This window comes from Amaranthus tricolor, chromosome 5, assembly GCF_026212465.1.
Source record: "Amaranthus tricolor cultivar Red isolate AtriRed21 chromosome 5, ASM2621246v1, whole genome shotgun sequence".
NCBI classification, from domain to species: domain Eukaryota; kingdom Viridiplantae; phylum Streptophyta; class Magnoliopsida; order Caryophyllales; family Amaranthaceae; genus Amaranthus; species Amaranthus tricolor.
The window spans coordinates 19,897,199-19,916,354 of NC_080051.1; the positions used below are offsets into that span (position 1 = coordinate 19,897,199).

Consider the following 19,156-nt stretch of genomic DNA (forward strand, 5'->3'; position numbering starts at 1 on the left):
GAGAAAATATATTTAGAAACCGTTTAAATAATTGAATGTATGGTTTCGTGAGCTTTTGTATTGAGTTTATATTGGTGTAATTCAAGGCATATGTTTGCACTCATTTCTGGCTTTTTCCCCATAAAATCCCTCTTCCGAGGCCAATGCAATGTGTTTATATACAATAATAGCGAACACAGATTATTATTATTATTATTATTATTATTATTATTATTATTATTATTACATTCTTTTTGTTACTTTTGAGAATAAAAAAGACATGCACAGAATTTAAATTATCAAGATGTACATCATGATGAATAGTAATAGAATTTGTAATATAATACAAGTACTTGTATAGTAATATGTAACCCCAGTTTTAGAAAATGATTTGAAGAGTACTTGGATAAATGATTTATAGTTAAACTTTTGGCGTACTTTTGAAATTTAATATATTTTTTAGTTAAATTACTAAACAATATGTTTGATAAATGACTTTAAATCTAAAATTAAATGTTACTATGAATACAACAGAAAATTTGGGGTTCGGCTCCTACTGGGTGTAGGTATCAGTATGGGGGGTTTTTTGACTACGCGCATCTCTCTTTACTCTCTCCTTGGGGGAACAAGTATGATTTGTCTGCGTCTTTCAGGAAAAAGAAAAATCTCCCACTCGGACTCTACCTTGTGTAGGATGAAGTGGCAGATTAGTTAATTACTCCCTCAGTTTTGATTTGTTCTTCTCATTTACCAATTTACAGATTCCAATGTAAGCTTAAAAGTTAAATAATTTTAATTGTGAGTTTTTAAAAATTCTAAAAAGTTAATATTTAGAAAGTGTATATTTAAACGAATCTATCAAGATTTCACATAAATATGTTTTTTCATATAGATGGATGAAAAATCGTAATTAAAGTTTAACACTAAAATTTGAAAATTCTATTTAAAAAGAAGATATGAAAATGAGGTGAGTATAATGTTATTAGGTTAACTTAATCGCCATATTGCATATTGTTAATGCAGTTGGTATTTCTCGTACTTGGTACTCAAGTTTATCTTATGTTTGAATATTGGCCGCGAAGGCTTGATGGACAGCGTAGTTCTAATGGTTTACTTTGAGGCTTTAATAATTTATTTATCACAAATTTTTTAATAAAATGGTTGTGTGGTGAAATTATTTTTATTACGCTGATATATGTATATTTAGTATATTTAAATGATTACATATATTTTTAAATGATTAATAAAGTAAAAATTTACAGATTATATAAGTTTATCTCATAGTAAAACAATCTCATACACATCACGAACTGTTTATTAATAATTCATTGACAATATATATATATATATATATATATATATATATATATATATATATATATATATATATATATATATATATATATATATATATATATATATATATATATATATATATATATATATATATATATAATCAACGTGCCAAACAATTATAAGTTCAAATCTCTTCTATCCAAGATGTGGAATTGTCAACTTTCGGTGAGAATTAAAAATATATATCAAAAAGATAATCATATATACTTTTAATAATGAAGTATTAATTAAAAAGCTAGTTTTGTTAATTTATATAACTACGTAAATTGCTAATAATACAGACACTATTATTTATATATAAATTGATTGTTGACTTAAAGCAAACAACTACACAAATTATATATAAAACACCAAGTTGGATCGGAACATGCTTAATTTCATAACCTAAATATCCACCGCTTTTAATATCAATTACATCCCATCATTCTTCCCCTTAAAACATCTCATTAGAATAATGTCATTAAATAGCTCTCACCTGAAATGAGATTTAGAAGATCGGATACACATTCATACCTTTGTAATTAATAATAAAACTAACAGTACAACGAAATTGTTTCTGCTTGACCTTTGGTAGCAAACCCAGGGACGGAGCAAAGATTTTGGAGTCCCTATGTATTTTTTCGATGCCTTTTAAAATGAGACCCTTCATTATATTAAAAGATACAAAATTTTCTATTTTAAGAAAAATATTTCAAGGAATAAAGTATTGTAGCATTATATTACTTCAAAATAAAATAGTTTACAAACAAATCATTTAAAAAGTTTTGCTTGGAATCAGACCTAAATAGTACCATTTAATATTCGAGGCATAAAAAATTGTAATATTATAATACTTCAACATAAAATAGTTTACCCAGGATACTAGAACCGACCTTGAGCAAATATCATGTGCAACTTAACTCAAAAAAATAAAAATACATATAATTTAATAAGTCATTTTATTAGTCTATTATGACTCAAAACTAAAAAATTATAAATGTTGCAGATGCAATAAAGAATTACAAAGAAGAGTAGAAATAGTATAACAATTAGCAACAAGAAATTAAGAATTGGAACAATATGCTGCCACGATTTGAAGTATATCTGTATAACACTAAGCAATACTCCTTAACCTCTGTCCTAACAACGTGATCAACATTAATAACAACGAGAATAATGATCTTGTCAACTAACTTAATCCTGTTGACATTGATAATTAGCCGCTGACAACATATAAGTATACCATTAACATTAATTTTAAAGGAACCAATCTCGTAGGTATCCTCTAGAATATTAGTATAGATTAAGTAAAACATTTGAGAAATTAATAATTTAAGATGAGAGAATTTAAGAGAATTATTAGTACGAGAATGACCTTAAATATACATAATATAAATATATTTTCAATTTAATTTCTTCTCTCTTTTTTTTTCCCTTTTATTTTGATTAAAATACCCAAACCCTCCCTTATCTCTCTTAGTTTATTCAAGCCCTTATCTGTTTCAATCTCTGTGTTGTTAATGGTGACTCAAACTAACAAGCACCATTGAAGAAGATGAGTATGGGTCAAAGAGGAGGTCTGCGGGGCGCGGAGAAGCTGTTGTCTCAATCCGCGGGGCGCGGAGTGCGTTTTGTCTCCATTTCGCGGCTCGTGTAGTTGTACACGGCTTGCGAAATGGCGGTTTCTTTTCACGGGAGGTGTCTTTTGGGACGGTTACTTTATGTTTATTATGTAATAACTTCCTTTTATTGGTCATTTGTATATACCATTTTAGGATTAATATATGATGATTCACAAAATTGAGAGAGATCACAAGAGAGCCATTAATTTGTGAGTTTGATTGAGATTCATCTTGTAATTCTTTGCAATCATAGTGAAATTATTTGATCTTGGTGCCGGTGGATGTAGCTATCACATTGATAGTGAACCACGTTAAATCTCTCTTGTCAATTTCTTATTTTGCATTGAATTTTCTTATTGTTTCATTATTGTTCGATGAACTTGCTTCCGTTGTCGCACAACACTCTGAGTTTCAAAACCCAAAGCAGCTGACTACTTCCTTCTCTTGATGAATTTCATCTCCTACCTCTGATGTTTTGAGCAATCTCCCCTATGATCGGAAATCTCAGGGATTTCGAGAAGGCACACTAGCCATTGATACTCTTCTTCTCCTTGTCGCGTGTTGGTGTGAATTAAAGTTCAAATCTTCTTAATTTTTGTGTTTTATTGTTTTGATTCCTTCTCCTCCTTATCCCTTTTGTTTTTTTTCCTTTCAAGAACCAAGCCATAGCCTTCAATTGATATGATTTTCAAGCAGTATCAATGGTGAAATCCTCTTTTCTTGTGCCTCTGAATTCTTCCGCAAACAAAGGAAGCAAACACCAACCTTGTGTCTATTGATTTTGCATCAAAATCAAAACAACCTTACCTCTTGTTGCTCCTGATTTCTACAGAAAACATTAAAATTCATCTCTTTCCGTTTCTTTGGTTTTTGTTTCTTCCATTATACTCTTTCTTGGCTAAGGCACTATGAATGTAAAGCAGATTCTTGTGATTTTCATTTATTTCATTACTTACCTATTATTATTGCTCATTAAGATCTTGTAGCCTCATGAAAGTGGTATGTGATTCCAAGAATTAGTGTGGGTATGCTTGTTCATATTGGATTAGATGGATCTTGTGAAATTATATTTGATTAATGGATATAGGAATTTAAGATTGGATAAGAAATATTTATTATTGATAAATATGGGTCAATGTGATGATGAGAATTTAAGTGTGAATTATACTTTTAGTAGTAGATTTTTCGAATGACTTATTTTTGGTTAGTTTAATGTTCTTGGATGTGATATTAGCCTTTTCGAATATTGGTGATGGGTTTAATTGTTTATATTTGTTAATTTGATGGCCAAGGAAGAATTAAGTGGAGTTGGTATAAGATATATTATCATGATAATTAGAAACATTAGAAGAATAATATTTTAGGAAGAAGAAATACAAGATCATGAATATGATATAAGTGTAGGTTCACGCTAGATTCTTTGGAACATCCAAATGTCATGCTATTGAATGTAGGGACGTTAGAATAAAATCTTGATATGGTATGTTTTGTGTCTTAAGTAACTCTAGATTTCTTGGTGTAATTAAAAGCAACTTTATGATGTTACAAGTTTGAGTGATAGATTAGAATCTGAGTTAAACTACGGTTTTAGGAGGAGGTGCAATAAGTTATATATAGATCTAGAACGTACTATCGAACGCTCCTTCGTGATGTTGTGATTTGTTATGCTTCAGAAGACGATATCATCAAGGAACCTTTCTAGCGATTCCGGAGAACCAAACTTAGCTCCTTGAAGCCCCTTTTGGTGAGTAGTAGTAGTCCCTTAAAAGGGTCTGTCCAGACAATTGTTTGAAATGGTTTTTATAAAGCTGATTGATTATATTGATTGATTGATTATATTGATATTGTTATATGGTCAATGGATCGGGCTCACGAGCTGGTCATTGATGGAGTAGAGGAGCATTGTCTCTTTACTCCCTTGTTTTGAGGTGAATTGTCATTCAAATATTGACTAGCCTCACCCGAGAGTGACATAGCCTTAGAGCTATGGATGTTCCTCTCAACTAGACTCTCTGTGCGCACATAGATCTAGGAAACTGATGTTGCTTTTAAGCCTATATTTTGAATTATTGTGTTTTGTTGTTTTGGATTGTTACTTCTCACTCAGTTTAACGTGACCCCTGCTATTTCCAACTTTTAGATTGTTTACAGATTAGAATCAGTCGGGAACGATGGGTTAGAGGTGATGATTAGAGTTCCATGGATGTTATATTGAGCTGAGCACATGAGAATTTGTAGTTTTGTATTAGCCTTTGGTAAATGTATATTGGACTAGGTTGTATTGGTTATGTTGGACTTTTATAGTGACTTTTATAATTACTTTGTGTTTTAGTTAGATGTTTGGGATTGAGAATTAGCTGATATAGCTATGTCATAGAACTGGTGACCCCTTTGCACAAGTTTTGTAATTTAGATTTAAGTTTCTTGAGAAAATAAACCCCGTGATTACCCTGTTTACTTAATCAACGGTAAGTCAGGTTGCTACAGTAAGCTGAACACTAATTTTCACAAGTTTATTAGACGCAACTTGATTGTCGTTTTTAGTGTTATATTAACACAATTTAATGTTGATGGAATTTTTTTATCAAATTACACGAACCATGGCCTAAGCAAGTCCGGACTTAATACTCTTTTTCTTATTACATGATACGCTGAGGAAATAGGATTATTAGGTGAAAATTAAACCAATGACTTTACCTGGAAAAAGCAATACCTACTCCAATTAAAACGAAATCTGATTCCCCTTTAAAAGAAGAATCAGTTAACTAACAAGAAAAAGTCTAAAAAAAATAAAATTCTGGTGAAAATTAAATATATGACCTTACATGAAAAAAGTGATAAATATTCAACTACTCTAATGGAAACAAAATTTGATTCCCCTTTAAAAAGAGAATTAGGGGTCGTTTGGTTCGCACAAGGCAATTGAAATGGAATGAGGAAAGGGAATGAAGGAGAAAGGAATGAATTTCCCTAATTTAGCCTAGTCGTTTGGCTGTGTTCAGGAAATGAATGAAATGCTAATTGATTCCCTTTGTGACTGTTTGGTTCAAGTTAAGAAATCAAATTATGAGTTTTAAAATTCTTTTATATTTTTTCCAAAAATAATTAATTATTATATGACAAACTTGAAAAACTTATTTTTAAAAAAATATCATTAACCTGTATCATCTTTTCCTGTAATATGAAGAAAAAAAAAACATAACTCTAAATAATATCTTTCTAGCTCCATTGATTACAAATAATAATAATAATAATAATAATAATAATAACAACAACAACAACAACAACAACAACAACAACAACAATAATAATAATAATAATAATAGCAATAATAATATAAATAAAATTAATAACAATTTTTAAAAAAAAGAAAAAAATTACCACTCGAACAAAAAGTGCGACTGTACCTAGGTCGAGTCGCACTTTTTGTGCAACTGATATTTTTAAAAAAAAATTTTTTAATTTCGAATTATGAAATTTTTTTGTTTAATTAATTTATTTTTTAAGTTGTTGTTATTTAAATAAATGTTGTAATAAATTATTTTATTTTAATATAATATTATATTATGATAATGTTATAATAATAATTAGTTTTGAATTTAAATAATTTATTTGAATGTTTAATTATTTTTTAATATAATAATGATATATTAATTAAAATTTAGTTGTTAATTAATTTTTAATTTTTTATTAATTATTTTTTTATTAATTTAGTTGATAATAGTGTTATTAAGTCCAATGGCAAATTCGTAATTTTTTAAAGTCCAAGGGCAAATTCGTAATTTAATTAGAGGATGGCGATAAAATGAAAAAAGTGGCGAATTATAACAATACCCATAAATCAAAGTTCAAATTTTAAGTGATGGGTAATAAAGTAGGGAATGGGAATGAAAAAGTCTTGAGGAGGATGGGAAATGAGTGGAATACTTTTGGGTAAACACAAAAATAAAAAAGGGGAAAGGAAATGATAAAAAGTGGCAAACAAACAACAATAAAGAGAATTGAGTCTGTCCATTCCCTTTCCTTTTGATTATTACACCCAACCAAACAGCCCGTTAGTTGATTGACAAAGAAAGTCTACAAGAAAAGTTCTATTGGATTATCCATGTATGTATACAAATATGTAGACATTGTGTGAAGGTAATTCACACAGAGATAAATAAAATAAGTAAATGCTTTTGTTCTAGTCACATTAATTTTTACAAGATCAATGAATTAATTATTTTACCACTTTAAAGTTATGTAATTTTTTAATTAATATATAAAATCATTGTTCCTAAAAGCATTTAATAACATCATAACATGAAAAAATTGATATGCCACCAAACATTTACAAAGAACTTTAAATAAACTTTTTTTATGAAAAAAAGACAAAATCACACATTTTTGTGGGATTGTAGCTAGGTTTAGTCACATATTTTGTGTGACTCTACCTAGGTATAGTGGCATATTTTGTGAGATTTTTTGTTTTTACGAAATTTATCGAAAATTAATTGACAGAATGTGTAGAATATCTGTGTAAAATCATATGGGTTGTGTTTACATTGAACAAACATTGATTTTGATGAATTGAAAAAAATCAAAGCATCCTTTGTAGGGAGGGGCAGAACTAAAAATTTTATGAAATAATGTGGTGACACAATAAAAAAGGTGACAATTAATAAGAAGACGGTAAAACAAAGAAGGGTGGTATTTTTTATATTGCTATTTTTCCCTCTTAGTTTACATCACTTTTCATTTTAGTTGGTCCAACTAATTTTGAATAGTTTTCTTTTTTGGTTATGGTTTTACAGTTTTACTTTTAATTTCATTCATAAATTTATTTATATTCTCCATCCTAACTATTTATTTTTATCATTTACTTATTTTTTATTTTATTCTCCAATAGAGTTTCCAATCTACTAATCATCACTAGAATGCAAGTGGTGTTAATCCAGGGGAATAGAGACAATAATAAATTTTTTGGATATACATCTCGAAATAAACTGAAGTTTTCTTTTTGTAAGTTATCCTTTACCTACTATTCTACTACCACCAATAGTTCATGGAGCTTTGATTGGGATTTTGGGAAAAAAATAGTCAAAGAATCAAAAGTGTGTGATAGGATTATATTTTTCCTACATTTACCGCCAACTTTGGTTCATTGGTTAGCTTATATTATACCATTGCCAATGTCATTCTCATGCAATCCATATTCCATACTTCAACCATAACCATCATATGAGGAGAGATTGCAAAGAGTTAATGTTGTTAAATTTTATTAGATTCCATTTTGTAAAAACTTAAATTTAAATTTAAGTTCATTTAATAAAATGATTATCTGTATAAATTAGAGATTGTTATGGGTCGGATGAGGGTTGAGTCCACTTAAATTCTAATCCAAACTTATTAATTTTTAATAAAGAAAATTTTGGACAAAAACTTAGTCTCATCGGTTCTGATGAGTCTAAGGTCCAAAATCTTGGTTTAACAATTCATACTTAACCTTTTATATTTCAAAGTATTTATTAATATTAAAGAATTAGGTTTTATATATATATATATATATATATATATATATATATATATATATATATATATATATATATATATATATATATATATATATATATATATATATATATATATATATATATATATATATATATATATATATATATATATATATATATATATATATATATATATATATATATAAATAGATTTAGGATAAATTTAGAATTGATTATGAGTTGCGTAATTGATCGGGTCTAGAGCGGATCTAATGGGTCTAAGACAAGTCTAGCGTGTTTAGATCTTAAATAAGTTCAAAGAGAAGATTTGCGTCCATTTATGTTTTTGGACCTGGACCTGGACCCAGACCCTGACTCTGACTCGAATCCACAAAATTTGGATATTGAATTCGATCCGATCTATTATTAAATAAAAACTTTAATGTTGAGATTAGCGGCTTAGTTCACCTAAGTCTTGGGTAGTTTAGTGAAGCATTAGACTCTAGTCAAAGAGTGTCGGAAGACGAGGTTACTCAAACAAGTGATAGGGTGCTCGACCGAGCAACCCAATCGTCTAACCTTTATATACTTTTATGTGTTTTATTCTTTCCCTATTCACCCAGGCCCGACCCTATGAGCGGGCGAGTTGGGCTTGTACCCAAGGCCCACTTTTAAAGGTTAGAAAACCCTCTAAAGTCCTAATCTTCAAAATAACAGAACTGGTCTCCTGAGAGACCGTCTCTCATGCCCAACACAATAAAGCTTAATGCATACTTTTACTCTAGATTTTTATTTATCGGTCGACCCAAGTATAAATAGTCTTTCAAACAGACCTTGTCTCACAATAAATGGGTAAAAATAAAAAGTCAAGTATTAAATATGAGAAACGAGATTCTTGAAAAAAAAAAGGAAAGCATTAATCAATTATTGGCAATAAGAATTGGGAATGAGAATTTGAAAAGACATTACAATTTACCAAGTACCACGCCTTACGCCCTGTCTGCTACTCCTATTCCTACTCTCCTAATGTTTACCAACGCCAACAACCAACCCAGTACCCACCACGGTCACCGCAGACCTGCAAGAAGCACCGCCGATCACCAGAAACCAGCAGGAAACACGGGAGCAGCCAACATGTCTGGCGATTGGCAATTGCAAACAGAGAAGCTACCGCCATTATGTTTATACATAATATTTTAAACTATCTATTAACTAGAGGTGTGAAAATAATCAACTTTTAATCCGAATTTGACCTTTTTTAACCCATAATTAACAGAAAAAGTAATGCAATGCCAAGAAATCTGAAACGAATTGTGACTTGAAAGAATGAATATCTAAAACGAGAGATTAACAATGCTTGCACAACTAAAATGGGTTGAGTACGACAGTAAAAAAACTAGTATACCATACCTGGCTTGAGTAATTAACAGAAAAACGAGAGATTAACAATGAATAGTAACCCAATCTAAAAGATCAATATTATTGTCAAGTGTAATACAAAAAAACTACACAATAGTAGTAAAAAAACAAATCCATCATTAAAAAAGGTATCATACCATACCACAACATCATACATACCCAGTAGATCCCGCTTAGAACAGGGTCCGGAAATCTACCATTAAAAACCATATCATACCATGCCATACCATCATATCTAGCAGATGGACAGGGTCCAGAAATCTAGCATGGAAAACATGAGTAGCTAATAGATTAGTTCCTTGGCTTGAGTACGACAGTAGAGTGCTTAAGAATGAACAAACTAAATTGTCCACCCTTTTCAGTAGTGTCGATTTTCGAGCATCCAGGAGGTGGTAATAACTCGAAATTTTGAACCAAACGACCGATAGTAATCCCAAGGATAGGAAGTGCAAGGACAATACCCGGACAACTCCTACGACCAACACCAAAAGGAATGTACTTAAAGTCGTTTCCATTTGCTTCAACTATAGACTCTTCCTCTAAGAATCTTTCGGGTCTGAACTCATCCGGGTTCTTCCACTGAGCAGGGTTATTTGCGAGCCACCATGAGTTAACCAAAATCTTGCTCTTCGCAGGGATATCATAGTTATCGAGCTTGGCATGGTGTAAGTTCATGTGGGGGACGAGAAGGGGAGTGACCATACGTAGCCTTAAGGTTTCCTTGATCACAGCTTGTAAGTATGGCAATTTGGTTGTGTCTGGTTCTGTGATTTGGTGCTCCTTACCTAAAATTGTGTCTAATTCTTCCCTTAATTTTGTTTGAATTTGTGGGTGGTTTACTAATTCTGCAATTGCCCACTCAAGTGTCCACACTATTGTCTCAATTCCTGCCCATAATGAAGTATCATATAAGCCAATATAGTCATACTTAATAGCAAATTTGGTTATTTCATATAATTAAAAGATACAGCAAAGTAACCCAAATTATATAGGTTGGCACAACATTCCCCCCCAGTTAGAGCGAGTATGGGTATGAATTACGTGGATAGTGGTTGGGTATATATGGATATGAAAAATCCTGCCCACCATAGATAGTGGATAGATGATGGGTATGAGATCTTATCTACACCATACCCAGCCGCCCAACCTCGTCCTGCCCCATAGTCACTCGCCCTATATCTACAATGTACTGATTTATTTATCAATTTTATATATTTTTATTAAAACCTAGGGAAAAAAATTAAGAATAGTAACTTTATTTTATTATATTATATGGTTTAAACAAAATTAGATATAAAATTAAAAATTGTAAAGATTTATGGAGTATAGATGCAGATTAGAGTGAATATGATGGGGGAATAAGGTGAACATACCCATTTTAGGTATAACCCAATTAACCATAGTGGGTGAGAATGGGTTTGAACGCATACCCAAGTGGACAGACGTAGATATGAAAATTTTACTTGTCATGAATGGTGGGTATAAAATTTTTAAATAGATATGGATATAGCTATATAGGAAGGGCATATCGTATCTATCTGTTCATTTTACCATCCCTAATATGAATTAATTTTGATAACCAAACCTTCGGTTAGGATAATAAAGAGAATTGATTCGGAATGACTTACCAGCGACGTTAATGTTCTCAACAATGTAGAGAATATTTTCCTCACTAATTTCACCCTTTTCTTTTGCTTCCAAGAGATGATCAATGGCGCATGCAACCTCATTTTTGTTTGTTGCCTTTGTACTTGCTAATTTCCTACACGTTTCAACAATAATTATGAGAGTTGTTTCGCAAATGATTTTATGCTATATGTTTGGAAATAATAATTTCATTTGAAAATATGAATTTGATTCAAATTTAGTGTTTGACAAATGAAAAATATTTAAATTTGAATTTGAGTCAAATTTACTATGATTATAAAAGTGGTTAAACAATAAGAATTTGAAGATGACTTCTCATATCTTGTCATTTTCAAATTCTTCATTATGAATTCATAATTGAAATCTATAATTTGAAATTAAATGCATGTTTCCAAACGCAACCTAAAATTATTAGTTGCACGCCATTAATAAGCATATATTTAACCTCAAATAATAAAAACAAGTTCATAATTTCTGAGTGTAAAAAAACATTACATAAAATCTATTATACAACATAAAAAATTATCTTAATTATGAAAATTTTAACATTTTACTTCTGTAAAAGACATTAAAAGTCATTAATCCAATCTTCCTTATATATGGTCATAGATAATTATGATGATTTCTATTAACAAGGCATAAAATATCAACGAGTGGTGGGCTCAACAATTGGCATTAGAGTCGAAGGTTTGACAGGGATTAATATATGTAATGAAGCAACATTGAGGATGGCATACTGGATTAAGCACATAGCATAATCAACATATTAAGTTTATTTGGAAAAACGTATTAGCCGACGATCCAATCTTATCGTTCGATCCCATCCCCGTGATTGATTCTAAGTAGTTACCTGATCCTAATAACCTTGGCTACATTTCCATTTTGGCCATGACCTATACTTTTTCTCTCATTCTCATCCGCACATTTCACTTATTTTTTATATTTCATTTAGACATTTCTTCCACTTTTTCATAAATCAAGCATTTTAGCCCTTTTCTTCCTTTCTTTAGTTTGCATAACATTTGTACTTTTAGCAAAAGTTATGAACAAAGTCTCACATAAATAAAAGTATAGTACGACCATATTCAAGTTTATTATTTGAAATATTTTAAATAATACAAACTTGCATAAGAAAACAAAATTAATTGAAAATTAAATAATAATAATAATAAAACCCTGACACTCCGTTATCAGGGTGTTTTGACTATTTGTTTTTTGGTTGGTTTTTGAATTTATGGCTATTGACTTTTTGGTTGGTCAAACAACCAAAAAAGTATATGCTTGGTCGTATTATTGGTCACATTATTATAATATTAATCATATTAGTATCATATTAGTAAATTTTTAGTCGTATTATTATAGTCATATTAGCGTATTATTGGTCATATTAGTATAGTATATTAGTCTTATTAGGGTAGTATTAGTATGCTATTAGTAGTATTAGTGTTGTATTAGTAAGATATTAGTCGTACTAATGTATCATTAGTTGTATGAGTATATTATTAGTTGTATTAGTATAATATTAGTCGTATTAGCATATTATTGGTCATATTAGTATAATAATATTAGTCTTATTAGCGTAGTATTACTATGTTATTAGTCGTATTAGTGTTGTGTTTGTAAGATATTAGTCGTATTAGTGTCTCATTAGTCGTATGAGTATATTTTTAATCATATTAGTATACTTTTAGTACTTTATTAGTTGAATTAGTATAATATTAGTTGTATCAATGTAGTATTAATTTATTATTAGTCTTCTTAGTGTAGTATTGATCGTATTAGTGTATTATTAGTATATTATTAATTGCTTAAGTATATTATTTGTGCATTATTAATCGTATTAGTATAACATTAGTATATTATTAGACGTTTATTTTTGTATTACTCGTATTAGTATTTTAGTATATTATCAATCGTATGAGTGTATTAATAGTTGTATTAGTATATTATTGGTACATTAGTCGAATTAGTACAATATATTAGTCGCATACTCATATTTGTGTATTATTAGCACAATATATAATTAATGTGTTAGTTTATATTTGTAATATTAGTATATAGTTACTGGTATGAGTATGTTATTATTCATATTAGAACTAATATTTGTTTTATTAGTAGTATAATTAATATAGGAGTATTATATTACTCGAATTAGCATAACATTAGCTATTAGTGTGAAATTAGCACATTATTAGTCGTATTAATATCTTATTAGTTGTTTGAGTATAACATAGTCATATTAAAATATAATTAGTATAATATTAATTGTATTAGTTTTGTAGTAGTAAAATATTAATCGTATTAGTATAGTATTGATATATTATTAGTAAAATATTAGTCATATATTAGTATAGTATTAGTTTATTAATCCTATTAATCGCATTAGTATATAATTAGTAAAATATTAATTGTATTAATTTTGTATTACTATATTATTAGTCATATTAATTTTGTATTACTTTTATTACTGTTAATTAATATATTATTAGTCGTATGACCGTATGAGTGTATTATTAGTCGTATTAGTATGGTATTAGTATGTTATTTATACATTATTAGTAGTATAGTGTAGTATTGGTTTATTATTAGTAATATTAGTGTAATATTAGTCGTATTAATGTATTATAAATAAATTCTTAATGGTATTAATTTAGTATTATTATATAACGACTGCATCATAAACGACTTTGTACTTCTGTCAATCAATAATTTTGAATGATGAAATTAACTAATAAGTTCAGTCAACAACACTCTATCACAATCATTTACTAAGTCTGCCCATTGATCAAAAAATATCTTAGAAATGGCAAGAGTTTATGGTTTTATATTACACTTCAAGAAGCCAATTCTCACACAATGTATTCTTGATCTGTCGGGACGCTACAATTATTTACTGTTGCATTTATGTCTGACATCATAGATGATGTAGGTGCATGTGGAAAATTATTTTTATGTTTTGGAAAAAAATAATGAGAAAAATTTCTCAATTTGTTTAGGATGGGATAATGAGGAAAATATCTTTTGTTTGTTTATAAGGAAATTGAGAGAAAGAAAAAATTTATTTTTTCTTTTCATTATTTTTAGGTAGTTAAATGAGAAGACATGTAAAAGAAAAATATTTGTATTCCTAAATTTTGATATAGTACTATGATGTTAGTAACTAGTAAGTGTAAAGATATGAAAAAAATTTATTAAGAATAAATTGATAAAGTTTACATACCTAAAATAAAAATGAGATATTTACTCATTTAGAGTGACTTGATCCAATAAAAAAATTATACACATAAGATGAATAAGAGGAAATATTTTTCTTCCAAATCTTTGCATTTTTGAAGAGACTTTTCCAAAAACTAAATCTCTTCGTATTTCATTCTTACAAATTCTTTTTCACCAAAATTATTATTTTAAAAAAATATATCCGTTTAAGTTCCTCATTTCATTTACCTCCAAACCATATATAACTTTTATTTAATGATAAACCTTTTGTCTCTAATGATGCTTTTTCTAATAATAATAATGATTTTTTTAACTCATGTCATGGAAGTACTAAATAGAAAACAAAATTGTTACTAGTAATGATATTACTATAAAATAAATGTATGTATACATATTCTTCTTCTGGTATGAAATAATTGTGTTATTATGACTATTAACACCATTTATTATTTAAATTTATTTTATATATTATGATTAATAAGTAAGAAAAAATATAATTAAATAAAATTTTGTTTAAATTGTTTAATTATGTATTTAAATAATATTAATTAATTTTTTTAATTTTAAATTTTTATATAAATAATTAAAATAACATATTAAATAACATAAAAAATAAAATATTGCAAATATGATAAAATAGTACAATAAATCAATATAAATCAAAAGTGGAAAATCTATATTCGTCAATAGAAGGGAGTAACGCAAGAAAGTTGGTTTCGTACGTTACCTAGCTAATTTATGATGTTACCCTTAATTATACAGGTGTTTTGACAAAATAGTTTATTGGATAATTAGAGATAAAATAGTCAAATAGTCAATACTAATATTTGGTAAATTAGCTGGTTAAAACAGTTTATTATTATAAATAAGTTGTTTTGAATAAGCTGCTCAAGTGCTCATTGCTGCAGGTTCAAAATCAGCTGGTCAAACCAATTAATAAAATCAACTGATTTTTATTTTGCCACTATAACCAGCTATCAGCTACAAGCTATTTGCCATTTGCTAAACACCCCATATACTAATTCTATAATCACAAATTCTTGTGAGAGCTAGTCTTTTTGAAAGACCATCTTTAATTTGGCCGACCCATTATTTATTTTTAATATATTATAAGTAGACATTAAGAATGATGTAAGTAGACATTTAAGATATTAAAAGTAGACACTAAAAATACGATATGTAAGCATTAAGGATACTGTAAGTAGGCATTAAGAATACAAAAAATAGGTATTAATCTTTAATGGGTTGAACTTGAAATATATTTCTCAAAGAAACGGTCTCTTAAAATACTAGTTGTTTTTGACCCATAAAAAGACTCAGTAAGGTACTAAACACTACTCAGTATTACTTGCTGGCTTCATGTCTGTTACTAATTGAGCTCAATACAAATAGAACAAATTTTACAATTTGCAACTCTTAACATATTAAAATTATACAATTACCTAAGAAATTAATACATAATACTATTATTATATATCTAATGTACTTCATTTTTCAATTTCCTATATCGTTAAAAAATGATACTTCATTCAGTAATTGGCCTAAAATCTCAGCTCTATTTAAATTGAAATTTCAAATTTATTTTATTTTTTGGTATTTCTGCATTTTTTTTGTGTTATCAATTTAACGGGTATATTAATCATCAAACAAAATCAGTACTTATTTTCAATGGTGCTGTCGACTCCCTCCATCTCTTTAAATTAAACATATTACATTTAAATGCTTTTATTTTAATTTGTTAGGAGTATGTCGCAAAATACAAAACACAATTACCAAGTCACAATTTTCTTACTTTTTCTGTTCTAAAATACTTCTATTTGATTTTTCACACAGTTTTATGTATTAATTTAACCCTTAACATCTTAACATCTTAGTATATAATAAAAAATTATAAAACTTTGATATTAATAACTTTTATATTAAGACGAAGCAAATAAAATTTCAATTAACTATATTTTAATTTATGGATCAAAAAACTAATTGCAAATTAAAGGTAATGAATACGGAATTATATAAAAACTCATTAATCCAAAAAAAATTTTAAAAATAAATGAGAAATTAAAAGATAATTAAGAGAAGAGAATTAAACATACTTGCGTTCATCAACAAAATTAACCCTGAAAGCCTGCAACCTTCGATCACTAACTTCCTTAACCAACTTCAAATACCCTCTAAGAAACGGTCTCAAAATCGGTATAAAATCCCCATAATTATACTCAAAACTCTGAGATAATCTACTTCTTTCACCATTCAACGCCTTAAGTTTATTAAACAGAGGATCATCTTCACTCTCAAATCTCCGATCAAACATAATCCTATACGTATTATTATACATCATTAACTGTAACCGTTTTCTTATAACAATCCCAACCGTCGAAGCTTCTGGATTCTTCTTCACATCTTCTACAACCGCCGCCGCTTCCGCTTCCCAACCATGTCTGTATTGTTGCACAACTTTACCGGTGAAAAATGGGACGGTCATAATCCGTCTCATTTTACGCCAGTGTTCACCGTATACGGTGTACACTAAATCTTTGCCTTTACCCGTGAAGATGTCGAATACAATGTTTCGGGTCCGGGACCCGAATTCTACTCCATGGGTATGGAGAACATCTTTAGCTAGGTCTGGGGAAGAGACTACAACTAGGTTTCTTTGACCCATTTTTAAGAGGAAGACATCGCCGAATTTTTTGGCGAGGTCGGATAAGTTTCGGTGGTTTAAGTCATCGCCGACTTGTAACCAGTTACCGAATATGGGTACGGGGATTGGACCCGGTGGGAGTTTGAATTTGCGGCCTTTGAGCTTTGAGATTGTGATTGAGAGTATGATGGTGAAGAGGATTGAATATAGAAGTTTTTGTAGGAAGAGGAGATCCATGTTCATTAATGGATGGAATTTAGGGGAGAGGAAACAAGAGTGAATTAATGTAGTACTTTAACTAGCTTGATAAGGCAATGTGTTTTTTTTTATAATACTTAGGAAGTTTCGAAAGATGTGTTTGAAAATATTGGCCTTTCTTGGATTTGACTTTTTGCTGGTTATATACTTATATCTATTGGAACAAATATCACTTTTTATATAAAATTTTACGTTTTATTTTCTTAATCTACCTCGTCTTTTGAATTTGTCACAATGGACTTAATACGTTTCTTTTTAAATATTTTATTTGCTTTTTGCACGTTTGCCAATAAACTAATTCAATCTTTAATATTTTAAATTGTACATAATTAAAAATTATAAAAAATAGATATTAATATACCTTACGTTGAGATGAATCAAACAAGATTTCATTCGACTATGTTTTAATTTATAGATTAAGAATAAATTTTAAATTAAGAGTAGTTAATAAATAATACTCAAAAAATAATTGGAACGTTTGAAAAAAAAAAACCAAAAATATGTATTATCAACTTTAGATTAATGAAATATGAGTTAGAGAGCCTCAGAATAAAAAATAAACAAATAACAATATAGTCATATTATCAAATAACAATATAGTGTATATTCAATCTTGACGGCCGGTGTTGCTGTATATGTTGAACTTTTCAAGATTCTAGACTCATTATCCTTTTTTTCTGTATATAATATCTTTTAATCTTTTATCTACAAAATCTCTGACATTGAAATTCAAAGAAATGAAGTTTTAAAGATAAACATTCAATTTTTCTAGTCTTCATATATTAGGTTTGGGTTACTATAACCATTTCAATTGCTTTTAAATATTCATATTCAATTTTTTACTTTTTAAACATTTAATCAGCAAGAGCCTTTTTTTTTCTTTGGAAAGGAATCAGTAAGAGCTTAGTAAAGGGGTACTTATTAATAAACTTTCAAAATATACCGTTAGTGTATATAACATATTTTGAGGCCTCAACCATCAGCTTAAACTTTTGGTTGAGTTCGTTTCTTGACATGGTATCAAAAGCCAACGTGACAAGAGGTCACAGGTTCGAATTTCAATCAAATATTCAGCGCCAGGTATAAGGAGACCTATGCTGCATCCCCACTTCCAGCCTAATGGGCTCTCGTGTGAGGGATGTGTCCAAAATATGATATCCTCTAATTGATGGACGAGTACCCCTATTATTAGAGGAGCTTCAAACTCTATTTTTATACTTATTTTATTTATAGTTTTAATATTACCTCAAATACATATATAGTATTTAATATGAGTATAGCCACTTAATAGAAATTTAAATATTAGGAGTTGGTTCAAACTCTATAAACTGATAAAAAAAAAAAAAGCTAAAGACTTCTACTATAATATCTCTCTTTTAAAAATCTCACTTCCATTTAAAAACTTATATATTAATTAGTAGGGTAGTAAATTTAATTAATCGAGATATTTTATCATATACTTGAATTTTGATATTCTTTTTCTTTAATTCTAAGGGTCTAGATAGAAAAATAATTAATATCCTCTCCATTAAGAAACGAATAGTCCA

At 28.8% G+C, this 19,156-nt stretch overlaps 1 protein-coding gene across 1 annotated transcript; it reads right to left on the minus strand.

Moving 5' to 3' along the window:
• Positions 1-9,055: 9,055 nt before the first annotated feature.
• On the minus strand, positions 9,056-17,697 carry LOC130812562 (trans-cinnamate 4-monooxygenase-like). The gene is made up of 3 exons (XM_057678073.1): positions 16,804-17,697; positions 11,476-11,609; positions 9,056-10,734 (listed from the first exon to the last, which is right to left on the minus strand). Exons 1-3 carry the CDS (start codon positions 17,592-17,594, stop codon positions 10,139-10,141), a joined length of 1,521 nt encoding a protein of 506 aa, XP_057534056.1. The 5' UTR covers positions 17,595-17,697; the 3' UTR covers positions 9,056-10,138.
• Between the last annotated feature and the right edge of the window lie 1,459 nt (positions 17,698-19,156).